At 44.4% G+C, this 20,281-nt stretch overlaps 2 protein-coding genes across 5 annotated transcripts in view; one reads left to right on the forward strand and one right to left on the reverse strand.

Moving 5' to 3' along the window:
- The window catches only part of LOC118654961 (zinc finger protein 501-like), a 95,994-nt gene that overhangs the window by 10,644 nt on the left and 65,069 nt on the right, over positions 1-20,281 (reverse strand). The window lies entirely within an intron of this gene.
- LOC118654967 (probable asparagine--tRNA ligase, mitochondrial) lies at positions 13,650-14,683 on the forward strand. The gene has a single exon (XM_036306270.1). It carries the CDS (start codon positions 13,794-13,796, stop codon positions 14,544-14,546), a length of 753 nt encoding a protein of 250 aa, XP_036162163.1. The 5' UTR covers positions 13,650-13,793; the 3' UTR covers positions 14,547-14,683.

Genomic DNA, 20,281 nt, shown 5'->3' on the forward strand with positions numbered 1-20,281 from the left:
TTTTCCACAGAGAGGAAGGGAGAGACATAGTCAGAAACATCGATGAGAGAGAAACATCGATCAGCCGCCTCCTGCACAGCCCCCACTGGGGATGTGCCCGCAACCCAGGCACATGCCCCCGACCAGAATCGAACCTGGGACCCTCCAGTCAGCAGGCCGACGCTCCATCCCCTGAGCCAAACCGGTTTTGGCCCAAGAGCACTTTAAAGAATCTCCTGCAAGGTGCCACTTCTGTGTTCCATAATAGAGACCAGAAGGGGAAAAAAGGTGTCACAACACAGCAAAGGAGAAGCCAGGCCAAAACCACGGCTCTTTGTGCCATGCTTCGGGGGTAGGAGCCCCAGTCAGAGCCCAGAGGTGAATGGTCAGTTCTGGTCATCTGCTACGACTGTAGACAGGTTGGACTTATACACTGGAGCTGCCCCAAGGGGTATGGTAGACCCCTGAAGCCCTGCCTTTCCTATCAAGGAAATCACTGGAAGTTGGACTGTCTCAGGAGACAGAGGTCCCTTGGAGCAGGGCTAGTGACCCAGCTGGCCCAACAGGACTGACGGGGCCCGGGGTCTCCCAACCTGGCTCCTCAGACTGCCACCTCCACCCAGGGGCCCCGGCTTAGCCTGATAGTGGGGGGCAAGGAAATTAACTTCCTCCCGATGCTTCAGCCACCTTCTCTGTACTCCTCCCAAACCCTGGTAAGTCATCCTCAGAGCTGGAGCCATTACAGGCATGTCTGGGAAGCCAACAAAGATATATTTTTCTCAGCCATTGTAAGTTGTTCCTTTCATATGCCTTCCTGACCCTGCAGAAAGCCTCATATCCACATCACAGACTGTATCTTCTCAACCCCGGGGCTCAAGAAGGACTCAATAGTCTAACAGGCCATCTATTTCAGAAGCCCAAGGTTTATTGAAACGTTGTTATACTGAAGAATAGTAACCTCCATCTCATCTAAAAACTGCTGTTTGAAATTTTAACCCTGCTATTTTGGATTCTATAAACGCTTGCTTAAATAATAGGGAAAATAAGACTACTCCCATTCCAGAGAGGCCAGAAACTATGTCCCAGACAGAGCTGTCAGTGCTGGCGCCAGGCCAGGCCTCGAGATATGGTCTCACGGCCCCTTCCCAGCACACAGGACTTTTTCTCAGAAGGTCAGAAGTCTCATTCCAAATTTGGAAGACAAAGAACTGGAAAAAGTATAAATAGGAAAGACTTCCTCCATGTGGGGCCCAGAATTTGACAGAGATATTCTGCTCTCAGCCCGCTAGCGTAATAAAAGACTCCAAATTAATTTGACTTATTAAGGTGTCTCATGTCGGCTCGCCGATTTACAATATAACAATACTCTTTACAATACCCCCATCTTAGGGGTACAAGAGCCTAACAGAGGAGGAGGACTAGTTCAGGACTTATAACTAGTAAATAGGGCAGTGCATTCAATTGTCCCTAATCCTTATGCTTCACATGCTTAGATTCCAGAGGACACAAACTGGTTTATAGTACTAGATCTCAAGGATGCCTTTTTCTGTATACCCCTGTCTCCTAACTCACAATCCCTTTTGGCCTTTGAAGATCCCAATAATCAAAGCAGTCAGCTAACATGGACAATGCTGGCCCAGGATTTTGGGGAATAGCCCTCATTTATTTGGGCAGGCCTTTGAACAGCTCAAAAAGTCCTTTCACAGGCACCAGCTTTATGTCTCCCAACAGGTCAGCAGCATCGACTCCTAGATTCATCTGTTTCAAGTAAGCCTTGAACGCGAATACAGGAGAGAAGGATGAAGCTGCATTACCATCAACTGAATCACCAAATTCCCATTTGTGTGAGCCTCTAGAGCAGCGGTCGCCAACCCACGGTGGTCCATGATGTCCGAAAGGTTGGTGACGACTGTATACAGTACCTGGAGCTTCTCTTTTGAAGGGGTCCTGAAGAGTTAATGAGTGCCAGATAAGTAACACACTCTGGTATTTCTAGATAATCAGTGTTTTTGAAAGAATAAAAGAATGTTACAAACTGCACAGGCCCAGCTGCCAGGCCTAGCTGCCTGTTTTATCTCAACTCCCTAGGCTTCCCCCACTAGAGATAGGAACAGAGAGAATGACGCCCTCCCTAAGGCTGTTTCAGGAGATAGCCCCAACAAAGGGCAGGCTGAGTAAACCCGGCTTCAATCAACCTTGAGATAAACAGGTTGTGAAAACACCAGGCAAGAATGCCCTATCAAGACACGAACCAGACCCCTTTGAAATCTCTTTGTTCTCCTCTCCCCCTCCTGCATGCCACCCCCCTCCCTGATGTGTGATTTTTGCATATAAATAGCTGAAAGACCGCTTGCTGGGGGCCCAACTCCTCTACTCCTGCGTGAGTGAGTACCAGTTGAGCCCCAGCGCGCGCTGGGGCTCAACTGGTACTCACTCACGCAGGAGTAGAGGAGTTGGGCCCCCAGCAAGCGGTGGAATAAAGCCTCATGCCGTTTGCATCAAGTGACGTCTCCTGCGGTTGATTGGGGTCGCCGTCGGTCGGTGGGACAGAGCGAGGGTCCCCCTGCGGGGTCCTCACATTTTCATCTTTTTAATAATTCTTATTCTGTCTTTTCATAAGTGTCACCTGAACCCTGGGCTGGTACTTGGAAGAAGACTTCTCTGCCCTTGCTGGGACCCAGAAACACCATAAGATGCTCCTACTTAGAGCCCTTTTTCTGTATCTCTGGTGTAGCAACTTTCTCACCCATACTGGCTCCCCAAATCCCTAACTCCTGAATATATTATAAGCAGCCCAATTCAGGGTCAGATAATCTCAAATTGGACATATATCTCCCACATCCCTTTCAGAGTAAAATGTGCGAAATCAGTCTATAAGACACCTTATGCGACCACTACCACGAACAAGACCAGAACCACTTCTCAAGCCTCTACAGATTTTTATTCACAGAGAAGCCCTCGACTGAGCAGGGCAAAGTCTGTGCCATGAATATCACTTCTTGCTCAAGCAGCTCAGCTAAAAGGAAGGCCTCGTAGCCTCTTGCCCCAGAAGTCTGGGCACCAATTAAAGCTATAATGCCATCCCTACTGGCTAGCTCCCCTTCTCAGACCTTGGTTTATATTGTTTTTATAAAAAAAATTATTATTACTCATCTTTAACCATTGCCTGTTTGTTTCATATCCTCCCATTTAGAAGCCCTAAAGCTATGAATGGTCCTCCACATGGAACTGCAAATGGAGACAGCCACATCCATCTTCCGTGGACCCTTACAGCACCCACTTCCGATGGGACCCCTTTGCCAGCAGGAATCAGCCAGACAGACTGGAGTGTCCTGTCTCCTACGGCATTTGGGATTTCCTAGTCAGAGGAGGGATTGAAATAGATATTTTAGGGGTGAAATAGGCTTAGGGAATTTTTAGAATTGGGGGTCCATGGGAAAAAAAACCAGGGCTACAGACTGGGAGAAGTTACATTTCCATAAGACAAGGGAGAAGGCAACAGTTACTTTTACATAAGATAAGGGAACTGGGAGAGTAACAAAAGGTCTTTAAAAAATAAAGGAGAGAACTTAGAATGCAGAGCTTGGAACACAGAACTGGGAACACAGAGCCTACTCAGAGCCTAGAGACGGAGGAGCTTCGCTGGAGAGAACATGGCAAGGGATCCTGGACTGAACCTGACTGCAGAGATTGGCAAGAGAGCCTGACTGGAACCTGGTGACTGAACCTGACTGGAGAACCTAGCGAGGGAGCATGGCTACAGAACCTGGCTGGAGAGCCTGGAGAACCTAGCAAGAGAACATGGACACAGAACCTGGCTGGAGATCCTAAGCAGAACTTCGCTGGAGATCCAGACCAGAACTTGGCTGGAGATCCTGGCTAGAGATCCTGGCTAGGCTGCTGATCAACTGAGCGCTGTCTCTGTGTCATTGCTTCTTCGCCGACTCCATCCACGCCTTTGGGGACCCCTGGACCTGCTGAGGTTGGACCCTGGCATCTGGCGCCCGAACAGGGACCCCTGGGTGAGCCCCACTCTCGGGATGGATGGGACTCCACTGTGGGGGGAGGGTGGATAGTCTTCGCCTACTCCGTCCACACCTTTGGGAACCCCTGGAACAGGATTCCCCTAGGTAAGCCCCCCCCCCCCCCATTGAGAACTCCCACATTCGGGATGGACAGGACTCCACCAGGGTGCTGCAAACCCCCCTATAGAGGATACGTAGGGTAAGAAGGTGGATAGTACAGAACTTAGATTGAGAAGATGTGCCATACTGAGTCCAAAGAAAGAAGACTCTGTATTGATCTTTAGATTAAGAAGATGTGCCATACTGAGTCTAAAGAAATAAGACTCTGTATTGATCTTTTAACACATATGCTTGCTAGCAGAGGAATTAAGGTTACTCCCAGTCAGACAGAACGTTTTATACAAGAAGTATGTCCATGCTTTTCTGAGGAAGGAAAGGTAAATGTAAAGGCATGGGAGGAGGTGGGCCCAGGGAGCCTTATCCTTAGCCCCACTGCAGCCTTTCCACCCCGGGAAGGTGCAGGATTGGCGGGCTCTCCCTGGGGTGATAGATCAGGACTCAGGTGATAGCGGAAAGCGCCAATCCTACTCTTAAAATGGATACAAGAGAGCATTTCAGGTTTTTCTTTTTAATGCCTGCTTTTAAAAAATAAAAAAGGGGGAATTTGCCAGGAGCTGGTCCATGCTTGCTGTTTCAGGGGACCTGGCATATATGGCATACTGTTCTTGGTGTGTTTGCTCATCTTCTTGGCACTGTGTGTTTTGACCAAGGTCTCTGGGAAAGGTTGTTTCCCCAGGTAGGGATTTTCCCCTGATGTTAGGGAGGGAATAAAACCCCTCAACTAAGTGCCAGGCGGGTAATTGATCACTTTGACTACGAACAATCATGCTTGAGCTGCATAATCTTTACTCCCTGGAATGGAGATGGGAAACGCCCTAGCCTTTGTGGTGGAGATTGATAGGATTGAATCAACTGGTATAGATACAGATGTAACGGGACAGCGGGACTCAGAACTTAGAATACAGAGCTTAGAACACAGAACTAAGAACACAGAACCTACTCAGAACCTAGAGACAGAAGAACTTCGCTGGAGAGAACATGGCAAAAGATCCTGGACTGGACCTGACTACAGAAATTGGCAAGAGAACCTGACTAGAACCTGGTGACTGAACCTGGCTGGAGAACCTAGCGAGGGAACATGGCTACAGAACCTGGCTGGAGAACCTGGAGAACCTAGCAAGAGAACATGGACACAGAACCTGGCTGGAGATCCTAAGCAGAACTTCGCTGGAGATCCAGACCAGAACTTGGCTGGAGATCCTGGCTAGAGATCCTGGCTAGGCTGCTGATCAACTGAACGTTGTCTCTGTGTCATTCCTTCTTCGCCGTCTCCATCCACACCTTTGGGGACCCCTGGACCTGCTGGGGTTGGACCCCAGCACAAAGACCCCATTTACTATTAAGATTTCTCAGTAGCATGATGATTGCACCTACTTTCAATTTTAATTTATGACATGGCATTCCTGAAGGTGTAATACTATTGAGAAATTTGATAGGAAAATTTTCCTTTTCAGCATCATCTGTTGAATCAATGAAATAATCACTAAAATAAGTGTGAAAATCTCCATAGAGTATATCCAAAATTTCTTCTTTTAATTTATGAACATGCTCAGTTTTAGGATAAAGAATTTTACGTTTATATATATTTTTAATATTATCTATAGATATACTATTTCCAAAGGTAGCTTCCATAATAGATCCATTACAAATCATTTCACAGTGGATTTCAATAATATCCATTCCTAAATGAAAACTGCTATCAAGTTTGCCATCTCCAAGTTTTACTAACCATTCACTATAAGCAGAATCCTCTGATCTGCTGACCAAGGCCAATTCTGTGAGGAATGGGGCTCCTGCTTCCAACTGTCAGGGTTTAGGGTGCAGGTGAACAGGATTTGGGACTGTCAGGATGCGAACAGCAAGCTGACCAAGGCCAATTCTGGGAGGAATGGGGCTCCCGCCTCCCTGCTGTCAAGGTCCGGGGTGCAGGTGAACAGGATTGGGGACTGTCAGGATGTCGACAGCAAGGTCTGGGTCAGTGCTCATCATAGCTACTGGCTGGTGGTCTGGTCATTGGTTGTTCTGGTCATTACACGGTAACAGTCGCAGGGCTTTTATTATATAGGATAGTCATATTTGTGATATTATGTTTAACAGAGAAATCCCACTATAAGATAAAATACAAAAAATGATCAATTTAAAAAAAAATAAAAATAAAGGAGGAAGAAAACCCAGAGGGAATATGACAATAAGGGGGGCCTCACATGTCCCATGTGAGATTTGACCTTTGAGCTCAGGAGTTACTATAGTAACCAATTCAAAAGGGAATACTGACCAATCAGAGGGGATATCAGGACACAGGGACTTGAAGCCTTTATAAATAAACTGTGGAAACAGGAACTCAGTGGGACTCTTTCCCCCTCGCCACGTAGGAGTCTGCGCTGTAAGAATCTTTCCCTTCCCCATGTAGGAGTCTGTACTTGTTCTTCAATAAATTTCCACCTTTGCTATACCATCTTCCATCCATGGGTTCAGTCTTTGACTCTGATGGATAAAGAATCTGGGGGAGCCATCCTGCCAGTGGAACACTGTTTATTCCAGTCCAAAAATCTCGTATCACCTAGGTTGTAGGTTCAGGTTCGATCCCCTGCCCTGATTGGGGAGTATATGGGAGGCAATCAATGTTTCTCTCTCTCTCTCCCTCTTTCCCTCCCTCCCTTCCTTCTTCACTTCCACTCTCTAAAATCAATGGAAAAAATATCCTTGGGTGAGGATTAAAGAAAAACGAATGCCCTAATATAAATTATTAGAAATTCTTTTTTAATTTTATTGATTTGAGGGAGAAAGTGGAAGGGAGAGAACGAGAGAAACATTGATTTGTTGTTCCACTTATTTATGCTTTCATTAGTTGATTTGGGTTCTGACAGGGAATCGAACCAGAAACCTTGGTACATTGGATGACACTAACCAACTGAGCTACCTGGCCAGAACAGAAATTATTTTTAAAAAATTTAACAATAGGAATACGATACATCATAACCTATGGGGAATGCAGCAAAGGCAATATTTAGAAATCAACATATGACCCTAAACTCATTTAAAAAAAAATCCAACATTTCAACTCAAGTGACACAAACACCTGACAGTCTGCCACCTGCGCCACTAAGCAGACACAAAGGTCAAAGGTCAAAGCCTCCACCTGACAGTTTCTAGGTGGCTCCCTGAGCTGCAGAGGTGGAGGCAGAGGCCCTAACATGGCGATGAGACAGGCACTTTCCCACAGGGGAGGCAGAATTTGCCATCAGAACCCTGATCCAAGGAAGCAAATGACGGGGGTGAGAAGGCACCCCGGCCCTAGCTGGTTTGGCTCAGTGGGTAGAACGTTGGCATACTGAAGGGTCCTGGGTTCAATTCTGATCAAGGGCCACGTATCTCCGTTGCAGGCTCCTCCCCGGCCCAGGCCCTGGTAGGGGCTCGTGCAGGAGGCTACCAATCTATGTGTCTCTCTCACATCGATGTTCTCTCTGTCTTTCCCCCTCTCTAAAAATCAATGGGAAAATAGCCTTAGGTGAGAATTTAAAAAAACGAATGAATCCTGATCAGAGTTAAGTCCAGGCTTAGAGAGGTCTGTGGGAGTGTTTCCATGTAAATGTACAAGTAAAAAAGGCCTATGGAGTAGTGTCTCCCTTCTCCCCAACCTTCTCAGGTTCTGATAACAGCTTTGTTTGCTCTCTGACACCTTCAAGGATTCCAAGCAATTAAAAAAAAAAAATGTTTTTGTTGATTTCAGAGAGAGGAAGGGAGAGAGAGATAGAAACATCAATGATGGAAGAATTATGGATTGGGTGCCTCCTGCAGGCCCCCTATTGGGGATCAAGCCCATAACCCAGGCATGTGCCCTTGACCGGAATCGAACCCAGGACCCTTCAGTCCACAGGCCAAGGCTCGATACAATGAGCTAAACCGGTCAGGACTGGATTCATTCTTTTTTAAGGGTGGATTACTGCGTCAACAAAGCTTATTCCCCCTCCTCCGCAAAGATATAACCCTAATTTACAATTCATACAGCTTCCACACAATAAGAGGCACTTTACTTTGACATGAACAAGGATGTTTTAATCATGTGAATGAAGCAGATTCCCTGTATCCTAGCCACATGAAACAATTCTGCATTTTTATACAAAGTGAGGTATTTTTGCCAAGAGGGAGGCAGAATTTACCATCAGAACCCTGATCCAAGGAAGCAAATGACAGAGGTGAGAAGGCACCATGGCCCTAGCTGGTTTGGCTCAGTGGATAGAATGTCAGCCTGCTGACTAAAGGGTCCTGGGTTCGATTCCGGTCAAGGGAACATACCTCGGTTGCAGGCTCCGCCCAGGCCCGGGCCCTGTGCAGGAGGCAACCAGTCAATGTGTCTCTCTCACATCCATGTTTCTTTCTATCTCTCTTCCACTCTCTCTAAAAATCAATGGAAAAATATCCTCGGATGAGGATTAAAAAAGAGAGGTATTTCACACCAGGCAGAGCCCTCTTCCAGAACTGCTTTGTATTCTGGGTGAAGTTATCTGATGGCTGCTTGTGCATTCATAACAAGTAGCACTTTGATTACCAAATAAGAAAAACTACAACAAAAAACAACCCTTCAACCTTCTATGACACTCTCGTCTGTGTCTCCCTTGTCACCAGGCCTTGGTGGCCAAACCTCATACATTAGTGCATTTACTGGGCCCAGCACTGGGCAGGTCCCTGGGGATGGGGAGAATGTGGCAGTCAAAGTGGAAGGACCCCAGGCAATAAACATGGAACCACAGCAAATATTTTGGGTGCTGGTTTTGGTTGATTTGTTTCCAGGAGTGAAGGATCTCTCCAAAGGAATTGCAAACTACTTCAAGAAACAACAGGCTATTTTCTAAGTATTCTAGGGTGACGTCCATGAGTTATTCATATTTCTAAATAATTAGCAAAGCATGGTAAAAAGATCATTTTTTTTAATTGATTTTGAGAGTGGGGAAGAACATGTAATGAAAATAGAGCCACAGTTGTCTAATAATTATTCACATCACTAACTACAGACAAGAAGTTTTCTTGCAGACCCTGGGAAGCCAGAGGATGAAACAAGGCTGTAAAAAGATAAGATGCCTTGATGGGTCCATGACTCAGAAAAGGAATACATTTTGAGAACAGACCTAGGACAGGACACGCTTTGACTTGGTTGCTGTGCCCGGACCCTGACCCCTTCCGGGAGTTTTTCTCAGGAACGTTGACCATTCTCCAGTCCCAGGCACGGCCTGAGCTGTTTGTAACATCATAGAAGAGTAGCCACTTTGTTATTGGACTCTGAAGGCCAGACTGCAGACCCTACCCTCCCTTCCCCATGTTACACTTGCAGCTCCCAGCTGCACATAACTATCTTCTCCTTTGTGTCTATATAATCAGCTGTGAGAATAAACAAGTCATCTTTTCTGTCAAAGGACAGTTTAGACAGCTGCCATTTGGGACTGTGTAACTTGGCAGCCACCATGTTGGCCACGTGACTTGCAGCTCCCCTGGAGGCCCCATCTTGAAATGGCAAAGGCCAATCCCTCACTTTGAATTAACTAATGGCAAAAGACTATGTGCCTGAGCTCCAATCAAGAGGGACAGGTCACGTGCATAAGAATTAAAAAGCCAAGTAGACCGCCTGCGCAGTGTGCACGTGCTTCCAGACCATGTGCATGCGCACTCTTTTATTTAGAAGTTGGCTCCCAGTGTGCTTTGTGTTCTACCAGGACCCCTGAATTTTGGGGCTCGCCTTATTTCTTACAATTTGGGGGCATGTACTGAATACTGTTTGTTGTTAAAGGGGGAAATTGGATCCCTCTCCCGAGGAGTTGTGGCGGCATCGGTGAGAAGGGACAGCCATTACCCCTGGGCTGACTATGAGCTCGGGATTGAGAGTCCGCCAGCAACGCATGAAGGCCTCAAGCAAGACCCGTGGCAATCAGGTAACCTCATACATAAACCAAGGTGGGAAATTGGACTGAGTACTACTTTAGTGATTGGGTATTCTCGGAGCTCGGATATGCATGATTGGTATGTGTCTTGGACATAAAGCGAGTGTGGAATTCTGATCTGTGGTTCTGTTCTCCTGCAAGGGAAGCTGCCAGAGAGGGACGAAACAGATCTCGGGGAGTACAAGAAACCTCCTGAGTACATAGTCACAAAGGGCCTGTGGAGGATGGGAAACAGAAATTCTAGGCCTAGGGAATACATTCCCCCAAAATAGAGCATTGGAGAGAATGCTGAGATTCTAGGGAGGGGACAGAAGACAGTGCTGGCAGTTCCTGAACCAGGGACAGAAGACATTGTTCTGCTTTAGTGGTTCTTAATGCAGGTGATTCTGTGGTATAAACTTTTAGTTATTGTGTGCACCTGTATAAGAGTGTTTGTTGATGTTTTGTGTCTCTTTGTTGTTTGTTTAATTTGTTTAAAGATGGGGCAAGTCCTGCTTTGGGGAAACCCAGTTATGTGTGGTGAGGCTGAATACATGACAGAGACTGCAGGAAAGTCCCAGCAGCTGCCAAGAATTTTTTTTTTTTAATTAAATCTTTATTGTTCAGATTATTACATTTGTTCCTCTTTTCCCCCCCCATAACTCCCCTCCTCCCAGTTCCCGCCCCACCCTCCGCCCTCACTGCCCACCCACTGTCCTCATCCATAGGTGCACGATATTTGTCCAGTCTCTTCCCGCATCTCCCACACCCCTTTCCCCCCCAGGAATAGTCAGTCCATTCCCTTTCTATGTCCCTGATTCTGTTATGATCACCAGATTATTTATTCACTTGATTCTTAGATTCACTTGTTGATAGATGCATATTTGTTGTTCATAATTTGTATCTTTACCTTTTTCTTCTTCTTCCTCTTCTTAAAGGATACCTTTCAGCAAAACACAAAGAAGCAAAAAACACCCAACTGGAAAAGCAAAATGAAAAAAGAACCCGAAAATACGAAGATAGTGTAAGGAGCCTCTGGGAAAGCTTCAAGCGTACCAACATCAGAATTATTTCTTTATTTCAGTCAGTGTATGCTTAATTTCTAGTTGGTTCTTTATCATAATTCATATAATCCTGGTTTGGTGGTGATGAACTCCTTTAGCTTTTCCTTATCTGTGAAGCTCTTTATCTGACTTTCCGTTCTGAATGATAGCTTTGCTGGATAAAGTAATCTTGGTTGTAGGTTCTTGGCATTCATCACTTTGAATATTTCTTTTTTTTTTTTAAATATATTTTATTGATTTTTTACAGAGAGGAAGGGAGAGAGATAGAGAGTTAGAAACATCGATGAGAGAGAAACATCAATCAGCTGCCTCCTGCACATCTCCCACTGGGGATATGCCCGCAACCCAGGTACATGCCCTTGACCGGAATCGAACCTGGGACCCTTCAGTCCACAGGCCAACGCTCTATCCACTGAGCCAAACCGGTTTCGGCATCACTTTGAATATTTCTTGCCACTCCCTTCTGGCCTGCAAAGTTTCTGTTGAGAAATCAGCTGACAGTCATATGGGTATTCCCTTGTAGGTAACTGGGTTTCTTTCTCTTGCTGCTTTTAAGATTCTCTCTTTGTCTTTTGCTCTTGGCATTTTAATTATGATGTGTCTTGGTGTGGTCCTCTTTGGATTCCTTTTGTTTGGGGTTCTCTGCGCTTCTTGGACCTGTAAGTCTATTTCTTTCACCAGGTGGGGGAAGTTTTCTGTCATTATTTCTTCAAATAGGTTTTCGATATCTTGGTCTCTCTCATCTTCTGGCACCCCTATAATTCTGATGTTGGTACGCTTGAAGCTGTCCCAGAGGCTCCTTACACTATCTTCGTATTTTCGGGTTCTTTTTTCATTTTGCTTTTCCAGTTGGGTGTTTTTTGCTTCTTTGTGTTTTGAATCTTTGACTTGATTCTTGCGCTCCTCTGGTCTGCTGTTGGGTGTCTGTATAATATTCTTTATTTCAGTCAGTGTATGCTTAATTTCTAGTTGGTTCTTTATCATAACATCGAGGGTCTCATTAGATTTCTTGAGGATCTCACTACATTTATCGGCGGTCTCACCAGTCTTTTCAAGGGCCTTACTAAGTTTATCGGCAGCTTCTAGACAGTTCTTGAGAGACCTTAAAAGTGTGGTTTTGAGCTCTATATCTTCCATTTCTGACATTTGCGTCCTGTTTCTTTGTCTCCGCATTTTTTTTATCTTTTCTTGGTGCACCCCCTAGTGGTCTTTGTGCGCAGTCTTGTAGTTAAGCCTTGATTGTTGTCGGTAATACCAGGGTTGATTTGACCTCCAGGCTAACTGGCTATGAGAGTCAGCTGTGTCTGCAGTGGGAGAGCTTCTGTGCTGGAACTCTAGGGCAGTGCTAATCTAGCCTTTGCCTGAGGCTATCCGGCAAATGGCGCTGCGCAGGGCTTGGGCGGGGCGGGTCCCCGGGGAGGGCCGGAGCGAGCAGTTATGGCTGCTCTCAGTTCCGTCCCTAGGGGCTCTGCCTCTCAGAGTTCCAGCAACCGCTGCAAACCTCGGAGAGAAAGCTGCCTTTGAGTTCTGACCGAAGCCAGACAGTCCCACTTCTCCCGTTTGAGTCTGGGTCCCTAGAGACTCGCCCGGATCTGGAGCTCAGAGTCTGAAACTCCCTCCCGATTGAAAACAACAACCGCGCCCTCCGCCGCCAGCCCGCTCCGCGCGCGCACTCCGCACCTGAGTATTTCACTTCAGCACTGCGCCTCCTCTGAGTCTGGGTATGATATTCTCTTTCCTCCTAGTTGTAGAATTTCCACTCAGCCAGCCTTCCTGTGGTTCTGGATGATGTCTGTTCTGTCCTTTAGTTATATCTCTGAAGTGGTTGTTCGAGGCAGCAATCTCCGGCATTAACCTATGCCGCCATCTTGGTTTCTCCCTGCTGCCAAGAATTTTTTATCTTGGGGACTCTTCCTGCTCTCCCTCTCAGAATGTTAGCCACCAGAAACTCTTTAGCTAGTGAGATTTCTGTCTGTGTGTCTGTAATGTAATGTTGGCTTTCTATCTTTTAGGGACTTTAGTTTGCTCTTCCCTGGTTTATGAATATAGGGACAAAAATTACATAAGAGCTCTTCTTTAAGCTGGAGTCGCGAGTACGCATGCTCTCTCCCAGCCTCCTCGTAGCGTGATGACGCTAGCGTTGGCGTAGTGACGGATGGGTTCGTTCAGTCCCATCCCAGAAGGAAGTCTTGTTCCTGCATGTAAATGATGGGTCATCTTTGGAAAGCCTTCAGGTTGTAGCAGATTCAAACTTAGATAGTAGAGAACTAGATTTTGGGTGTTCTGTGGAAGTTCAAGGGCAGCTGGTAAAAAGTCCATCCAAAAGGCAAAATGTGGAACTGAAGGCAGAAAAAATTGAAGTTGTTGGAAATTGTGTTCCCAAGGATTTCCCTTTAAAATATAAAGACAGACCTCCTCTAGAGTATCTGAGACAATTTCCTCATCTTCGATGTAGAACTAATGCCCTGTGTTCTATACTGAGGGTTCGCAGTGAGGCCACAGCTGCTATTCATTCTTTCTTTAAGGACAGTGGCTTTGTGCATATTCATACTCCAATAATCACATCCAATGACTGTGAGGGGGCTGGAGAACTCTTTCAAGTTGAACCTTCAAGCAAAGCAAAGGTACCTGAAGAGAATTTCTTTGATGTTCCTGCTTTCTTAACTGTCTCGGGACAACTTCACCTAGAAGTGATGTCAGGAGCTTTTACTCAAGTGTTTACCTTTGGTCCAACATTTCGAGCTGAGAATTCTCAGAGCCGGAGACACCTGGCAGAGTTTTATATGGTAGAAGCCGAGATTTCTTTTGTTGAGAGTCTTCAAGATCTCATGCAGGTCATGGAGGGGCTCTTCAAGTCCGCAACAGCGATGGTTCTTGCCAGCTGTCCCGAGGATGTTGCGCTCTGCCACAGGTTCATTGCTCCGGGCCAAAAGGACAGATTAGAACATATGCTAAAAAACAACTTTTTAACCATTTCTTACACGGAAGCCGTGGAGATCTTAAAGCAGGCGTCCCAGAACTTAACCTTCACCCCAGAGTGGGGTGTTGATCTACATACTGAACATGAAAAGTACCTGGTGAAGCACTGTGGCAACATACCAGTCTTTGTCATTAATTATCCATTAGCACTGAAGCCTTTCTATATGAGGGACAATGAAGATGGGCCTCTGCACACAGTTGCTGCTGTTGACCTTCTGGTTCCTGGAGTTGGAGAGCTCTTTGGAGGAAGCCTCCGAGAGGAGCGATACCATTTCTTAGAGCAGCGGCTGGCCAGATCAGGACTGACAGAAGCCTATCAATGGTATCTGGACCGCCGTCGATTTGGATCTGCGCCACATGGAGGTTTTGGGATGGGATTTGAATGCTATCTACAATGCATCTTGGGAATTGACAATATAAAAGATGTCATCCCTTTTCCAAGATTTACTCATTCATGTATTTTGTAACTGGAAGACTGGTTAAGGGAAATCATGCAAGCCAGAGGTGCTGTACACACATGTACCTACAGGAGAACGCATGTTTGGGATTTAGAAGAGGCAGCTGATCGATGTTTCTCTCTCATCGATGTTTCTAACTCTCTATCTCTCTCTCCCTTCCTCTCTGTAAAAAATCAATAGAATATATTTTAAAAAAAAAAGAAAAAAAGAAAAAAAAAAAAGAAGTGAAGAAGTTTTCAAAATGTACTTGTCATACCATAGCATATAACATGAAAAATAAGTGGTCATGATTTTCTTACAAAGTAGAGGCATTTCATAGAAAGATGAACTCTTCTAAAAAGAGGTACTTATAGACTGTAGAATCTCTAATCAATTATGTCAATTACGAAGAAATGAAGAAATTGAACTAGATGGTTTCAAAGGTCCTTTCAAACTCTAAAAAAGGATGAGATAGTGTACTTTTTCTTTAATGATTAGCTCACTGATTTGTGTGACCTTTGAGAAACAACCAGTAACTAAAAATAAAATGTTGTTGGACCTTTTCTTTCTTACCATTAAAAAAAAAAAATTACATAAGAAAATGAGCTATGCAGGCTAGGTTGGGCAACAAGGTTAATGATTCCATGATATTGGGCAGTTCTTGAATGAGAATGAACAGCATTCCAAGGGTGACTTCCAGATCCTGGGGGCATATGACTCCCAGCCAGGTTGATATGTCCTTTCTTGGAACAGAAAGGGCAATCATGGTTAACAGCATAATTAATATTTCCCATAACTATAACTAGTTCCCAATGTTCTGTTTTTCCCCAAAACACTGGGAAGAACAGATCTGTAGAAGTACCCTCTAGCAGAGAAGCGGGGGCACTCCTGTTCTTATAGAGAAATATAAAATAGTAGTTTCACATTGAGTTATCACTCTTACAAAATTGGTCAAGAAAATGTTTTAGGTAATAATTCACTTTAAAATCTTGAAGTTGTTAAGATATAATAAATAGATGTAACTAAAATGAAGGATTTATGATAAAGCTTTTCAGTAATAATTGTAAATATCTATAATAATAAAAGCATAATATGCAAACTGACCTAATGACCAAACAGCAGAACAACCATCTGGACAACCTTCCCGACAATCACACTATGACAAACACTGGCACCAGGCCAGCCAAGGCGGGTGTGATGTGATTGCTTGGGGGCCCTGCCATCGCACCACAATTGCCCCACAGAGGGAGGCCCAGGCCACCCTCTGTGGGACAATCGATGGGGGGCTCTGCGATCAATCACCTCAAAGAGAGAGGCCCAGGCTACCCGGCCAGCAGCATTGTGGCGGGTGAGCAGAGCCTCCCTCTGCTGGGCCATCAGTTGCAGTTCCCCAAAGAGGGAGGCCCAGGCCACCCAGCTAGTGGTGATGCGGTGGGTGGGTGGGGCCTCCCTCTGAGAGGCAATCGATCTGGGGGGGCCATGATCGACTGCGCCACAGAGGGAGGCCCAGGACAGCAAAGCGACTGCACCCCATGCCTGTTGCCCACAGAGGGAGGGGACCAGTGGTGGGGGAGATGGGGTAGCGCCACACAGATGGCAAGCAGTGGCAGCAGTGGGGGTTGGGGCCAGCTGCCAGCAGCCAGGGGAAGAAAAGCCTCGATAGGCCCTGATCGCTGGCCAGGCTGAGGAACCCTACTCATGCACGGATATTGTGTACCAAGACTCTAGTTTTAGTAATAAACATCATTGCCGTTTCCATTTCCTTTTTGATCCAAATGTTATTTAGGACAATTCTTTTTATAAAATATATATATTTATTGATTTCAGAGAGGAAGGGAGAGATAGAAACATAAATGAGAGAATCATGCATTGGTTGCTTCCTTCACACCCCACACTGGGGTTCAAGCTCGCAACCCAGGCATGTGCCCTATCCAGGAATTGAACCGTGACCTCCCAGTTCATAGGTTGACGCTCAACCACTGAGCAGTGCTGGCTGGACAAGGGACAATACTTTAAAAAGATTTTTTAGTAGTTTGATTATGTCTATTCATTGTATATTAAACTCTAGACTTGCGGTACTATCTATATATATAAGGCTAAGTGACTGACCATACAGCCGTCCGACCGACGGACCAACCAGCAGGTACATATGACGTGTACTGGCAATTTAGAAATAAACGTTGACTTGTGCATGCACAATACATATAAAGTTCTCACTTTATATATTGCATGTGTGTTTTAATGTTATAATACTATATTATATATACTATTTTTTTAAAATATATTTTATTGATTTTTTGCAGAGAGGAAGGGAGAGAGATAGAGAGCCAGAAACATCGATGAGAGAGAAACATCAATCAGCTGCCTCCTGCACATCCCCCACTGGGGATGTGCCCGCAACCCAGGCACATGCCCTTGACCGGAATCGAACCTGGGACCCTTCAGTCCGCAGGCCGACGCTCTATCCACTGAGCCAAACTGGTTTCGGCTATATATACTATTTTGGCATGCAATTCTTTGCAGTAATGTTATTACTACACGAATCTTTCTTCTAATTAATATTACTTAAATGTGTATGAATCTGTGCACTGGGTCACTAATTGTAAAATCACCTGTTGAAATTTCTTTTTCTTAAATAGGAAGATCACCTTTACTACCTTGGAGAAAAAACCAGTACATTAACACCCTCTAACCCCTCAAGTTCAAAGGCATCCCCCCCAGACCCTGATCCCCTTCCCATCCCCACACCACACACCACACCCAGAGTGCCCTAAAAGTTTTGTGTTGAGTTCTTAATTTTTGAAATGACATTCTTAATACAAATCTCTTTATTATTTTTTAAATCTTTATTGTTGAAAGTATAGCATAGGTCCTCCTTTCCCCCCATTAACTTATTCCAGCCTGCTCCTGCCACCCCATCCCCCAACCAGGCCCTCACCACCCTGTTGTCTGTGTCCATGGGTTATGAATATACACCTATGAGCTCATTGATTGATCTCTTTCCCCCACCCACACCCCTGCCTTCCCTCTGAGGTTTGATAGTCTGTTCGATGCTTCTATGTCTCTGGGTCTATTTTTGTTCATCAGTTTATGTTGTTCATTAGAGTCCACATATGAGTGAGATCATGTGATACTTATCTTTCTCTGACTGGCTTACATTGGTTAGCATAATGCTCTCCAGATCCATCCATGCTGTTGCCAGTGGTAAGAGTTCTTTCTTTTTTACAGCAGCATAGTATTCCATTGTGTAGATGTACCACTGTTTTTTAACCCACTCATCTGCTGATAGGCAATTGGGCTGTTTCCAAATCTTAGCTATTGTAAATTGTGCTGTATATATTCTTCCTGATTGTGATTCTGATTTCTTGGGATATATTCCTAGAAGTGGGATTACTGGATCAAACAGGAGTTCCATTTTTTGTTTTTTGAGGAAACTCCATACTGTTTTCCACAGTGGCTACACCAGTCTGCATTCCCACCAGTAGTGTACCAGAGTTCCATTTTCTCCACTTCCTTGACAACACTTGTCATTTCCTCTCTATATGAAAGGCTAAGTGACTGACTAACTGTCCGTCCAATCAGCTGGTACATATGATTGCACTGGCAATTTAAAAATAAACATTGACTCATGCATGTGCGATACATATAGAACTTTCCCTTGTTGATGGTAGCCATTCTGACAGGTGTGAGATGATACCTCACTGTCATTTTGATTTGCATCTCACTCATGACTAGTGACTTTCACCATTTTTTTTCATATATCTCTTGGCTTTCTGTATATCCATTTGGAGAAGTGTCTATTTAGGTCATATGCCCATTTTTTAATTGGGTTGTTTGTGGTCCTTTTGTTAACTTGTATGAGTTTCCTATTTATTTTGGAGATTAACCCCTTATCAGATGTATCGTTGACAAATATGTTCTCCCATGTAATGCGCTCTCTTGTTGTGCTGATGGTTTCTTTTGTTGTGCAGAAGCGTTTTATTTTCATGTATTCCCATTTGTTTATTTTCACTGAGTTTCTATTGTCCTAAGAGATATATTGGTAAATATATTGCTATCAGAGACGTCTGAGATTTTAGAACCTATAATTTCTTCTAGGACTTTTATGGTTTCACATTTTACATTTAAGTCTTTTAATCATTTTGAGTTTATTATTGTGTATGGTACTTTCTTTTTTTACATGTACCTGTCCAATTTCCCCAACGTTTATTGAAGAGACTATCTTAACTCCATTGTATGCTCTTGCCTCCCTTGTCAAATATTGAGTGTAGTGGCTTGGTTCAATTTCTATGTTCTCTATTTTGTTCCATTGAACTATATGTGTATTCCCGTGCCACTACCAGGCTGTTTTGATTACAGTGGCTTTGTAGTATACCTTGATAACTGATATTGTGATTCCTTCAACTTTGTTCTTCTCTCTCAAGAATTATGCAGCTTGCCCTAACTGGTTTGGCTCGGTGGATAGAGCGTCAGCCTGCGGACTGAAGGGTCCCAGGTTCGATTCCGGCCAAGGGCATGTACCTTGGTTGTGGGCACATCCCCAGTGGGAGGTGTGCAGGAGGCGGCTGATCGGTGTTCCTCTCTCATTGATGTTTCTAGCTCTCTATCCCTCTCCTTTCCTCTCTGTGAAAAATCAATAAAATATATTAAAAAAAAATTATGCAGCTATTTGGGGTCTATTTTGGTTCAATGTAAATTTTTAGAGTTTTTGTTCTAGGTCTGTGAAATATACCTTTGGTATTTTAATAGGGATGGCACTGAATCTGTAGATTGCTTGGGGTAATAGGGACATTTTAATGATGTTGATTCTACAAATCCATGAATACAGTATATTTTTCCACTTGTTTATATCTCCCTCTACCTCTATTTTCAATGTCCTCTAGTTTTCAGAGCATAGGTCTTTTACCTCTTTAGTTGGGTTTATTCTTAAGTATCTTGATTTTTGTGTTGTTGTTGCAATGGTAAATGAGATTTTTTTTTTTTTTTTTTTTTTTTTTTTTAGTTTCTCTTTCTGAGAGTTCACTATGAGTGTATAAAAATGCCATGGATTTCTGGGTGCTAAGTTTGTATCCTGCTACATTTATGAGTTTACTTATTAAATCTAGATTTTTCATTGAGTCTTAAGAGTTTTTTATGTACAATATCATGTCTTCTGCAAATGAGAGTTTTACTTCCTCCTTTCCAATTTGGATGTCTGATTGCTATGGCCAGGACTTCCAGAACCATGTTGAACAAGAATGGTGAAAGCGGATATTCTGTCTTGTTCCTAGCCGTAGGGGAAATGGTTTTACTTTTTGCCCACTGAGTATGATGACAGCTGTTTGTCATATATGGCCTTCATTATATTGAGGTATGTTCCCTCTAGTCCAGGGGTGGGCAAACTTTTTGACTCGAGGGCCACAATGGGTTCTTAAACTGGACCGGAGGGCCAGAACAAGAGCATGTATGGAGTGTTTGTGTGAACTAATATAAATTCAAAGTAAACATCATTACATAAAAGGGTACGGTCTTTTTTTTGTTTGTTTTGTTTTAGTTTTATTCATTTCAAACGGGCTGGATCCGGCCTGTGGGCCGTAGTTTGCCCACGGCTGCTCTAGTCTCACTTTGCTGAGAGTTTTTATCAAAATTGGGTGTTGGATTTCTGTCTAATGCCTTTTCTTCATCTATTGATATGATCATGAGGTTTTTTTGTTATGCAATCTATTTGAGCTGTAATATATTTATTGATTTGCAAATATTGTACCAGCTTTGCATCCCTAGAATCC

This window comes from Myotis myotis, unplaced genomic scaffold (assembly GCF_014108235.1).
Source record: "Myotis myotis isolate mMyoMyo1 unplaced genomic scaffold, mMyoMyo1.p scaffold_m19_p_40, whole genome shotgun sequence".
NCBI lineage: Eukaryota > Metazoa > Chordata > Mammalia > Chiroptera > Vespertilionidae > Myotis > Myotis myotis.

Coding starts and splice junctions, on each gene's coding strand:
- LOC118654967 (XM_036306270.1), top strand. CDS start 13,794: ATGTCAGGAGCTTTTACTCAAGTGTTTACCTTTGGTCCAACATTTCGA.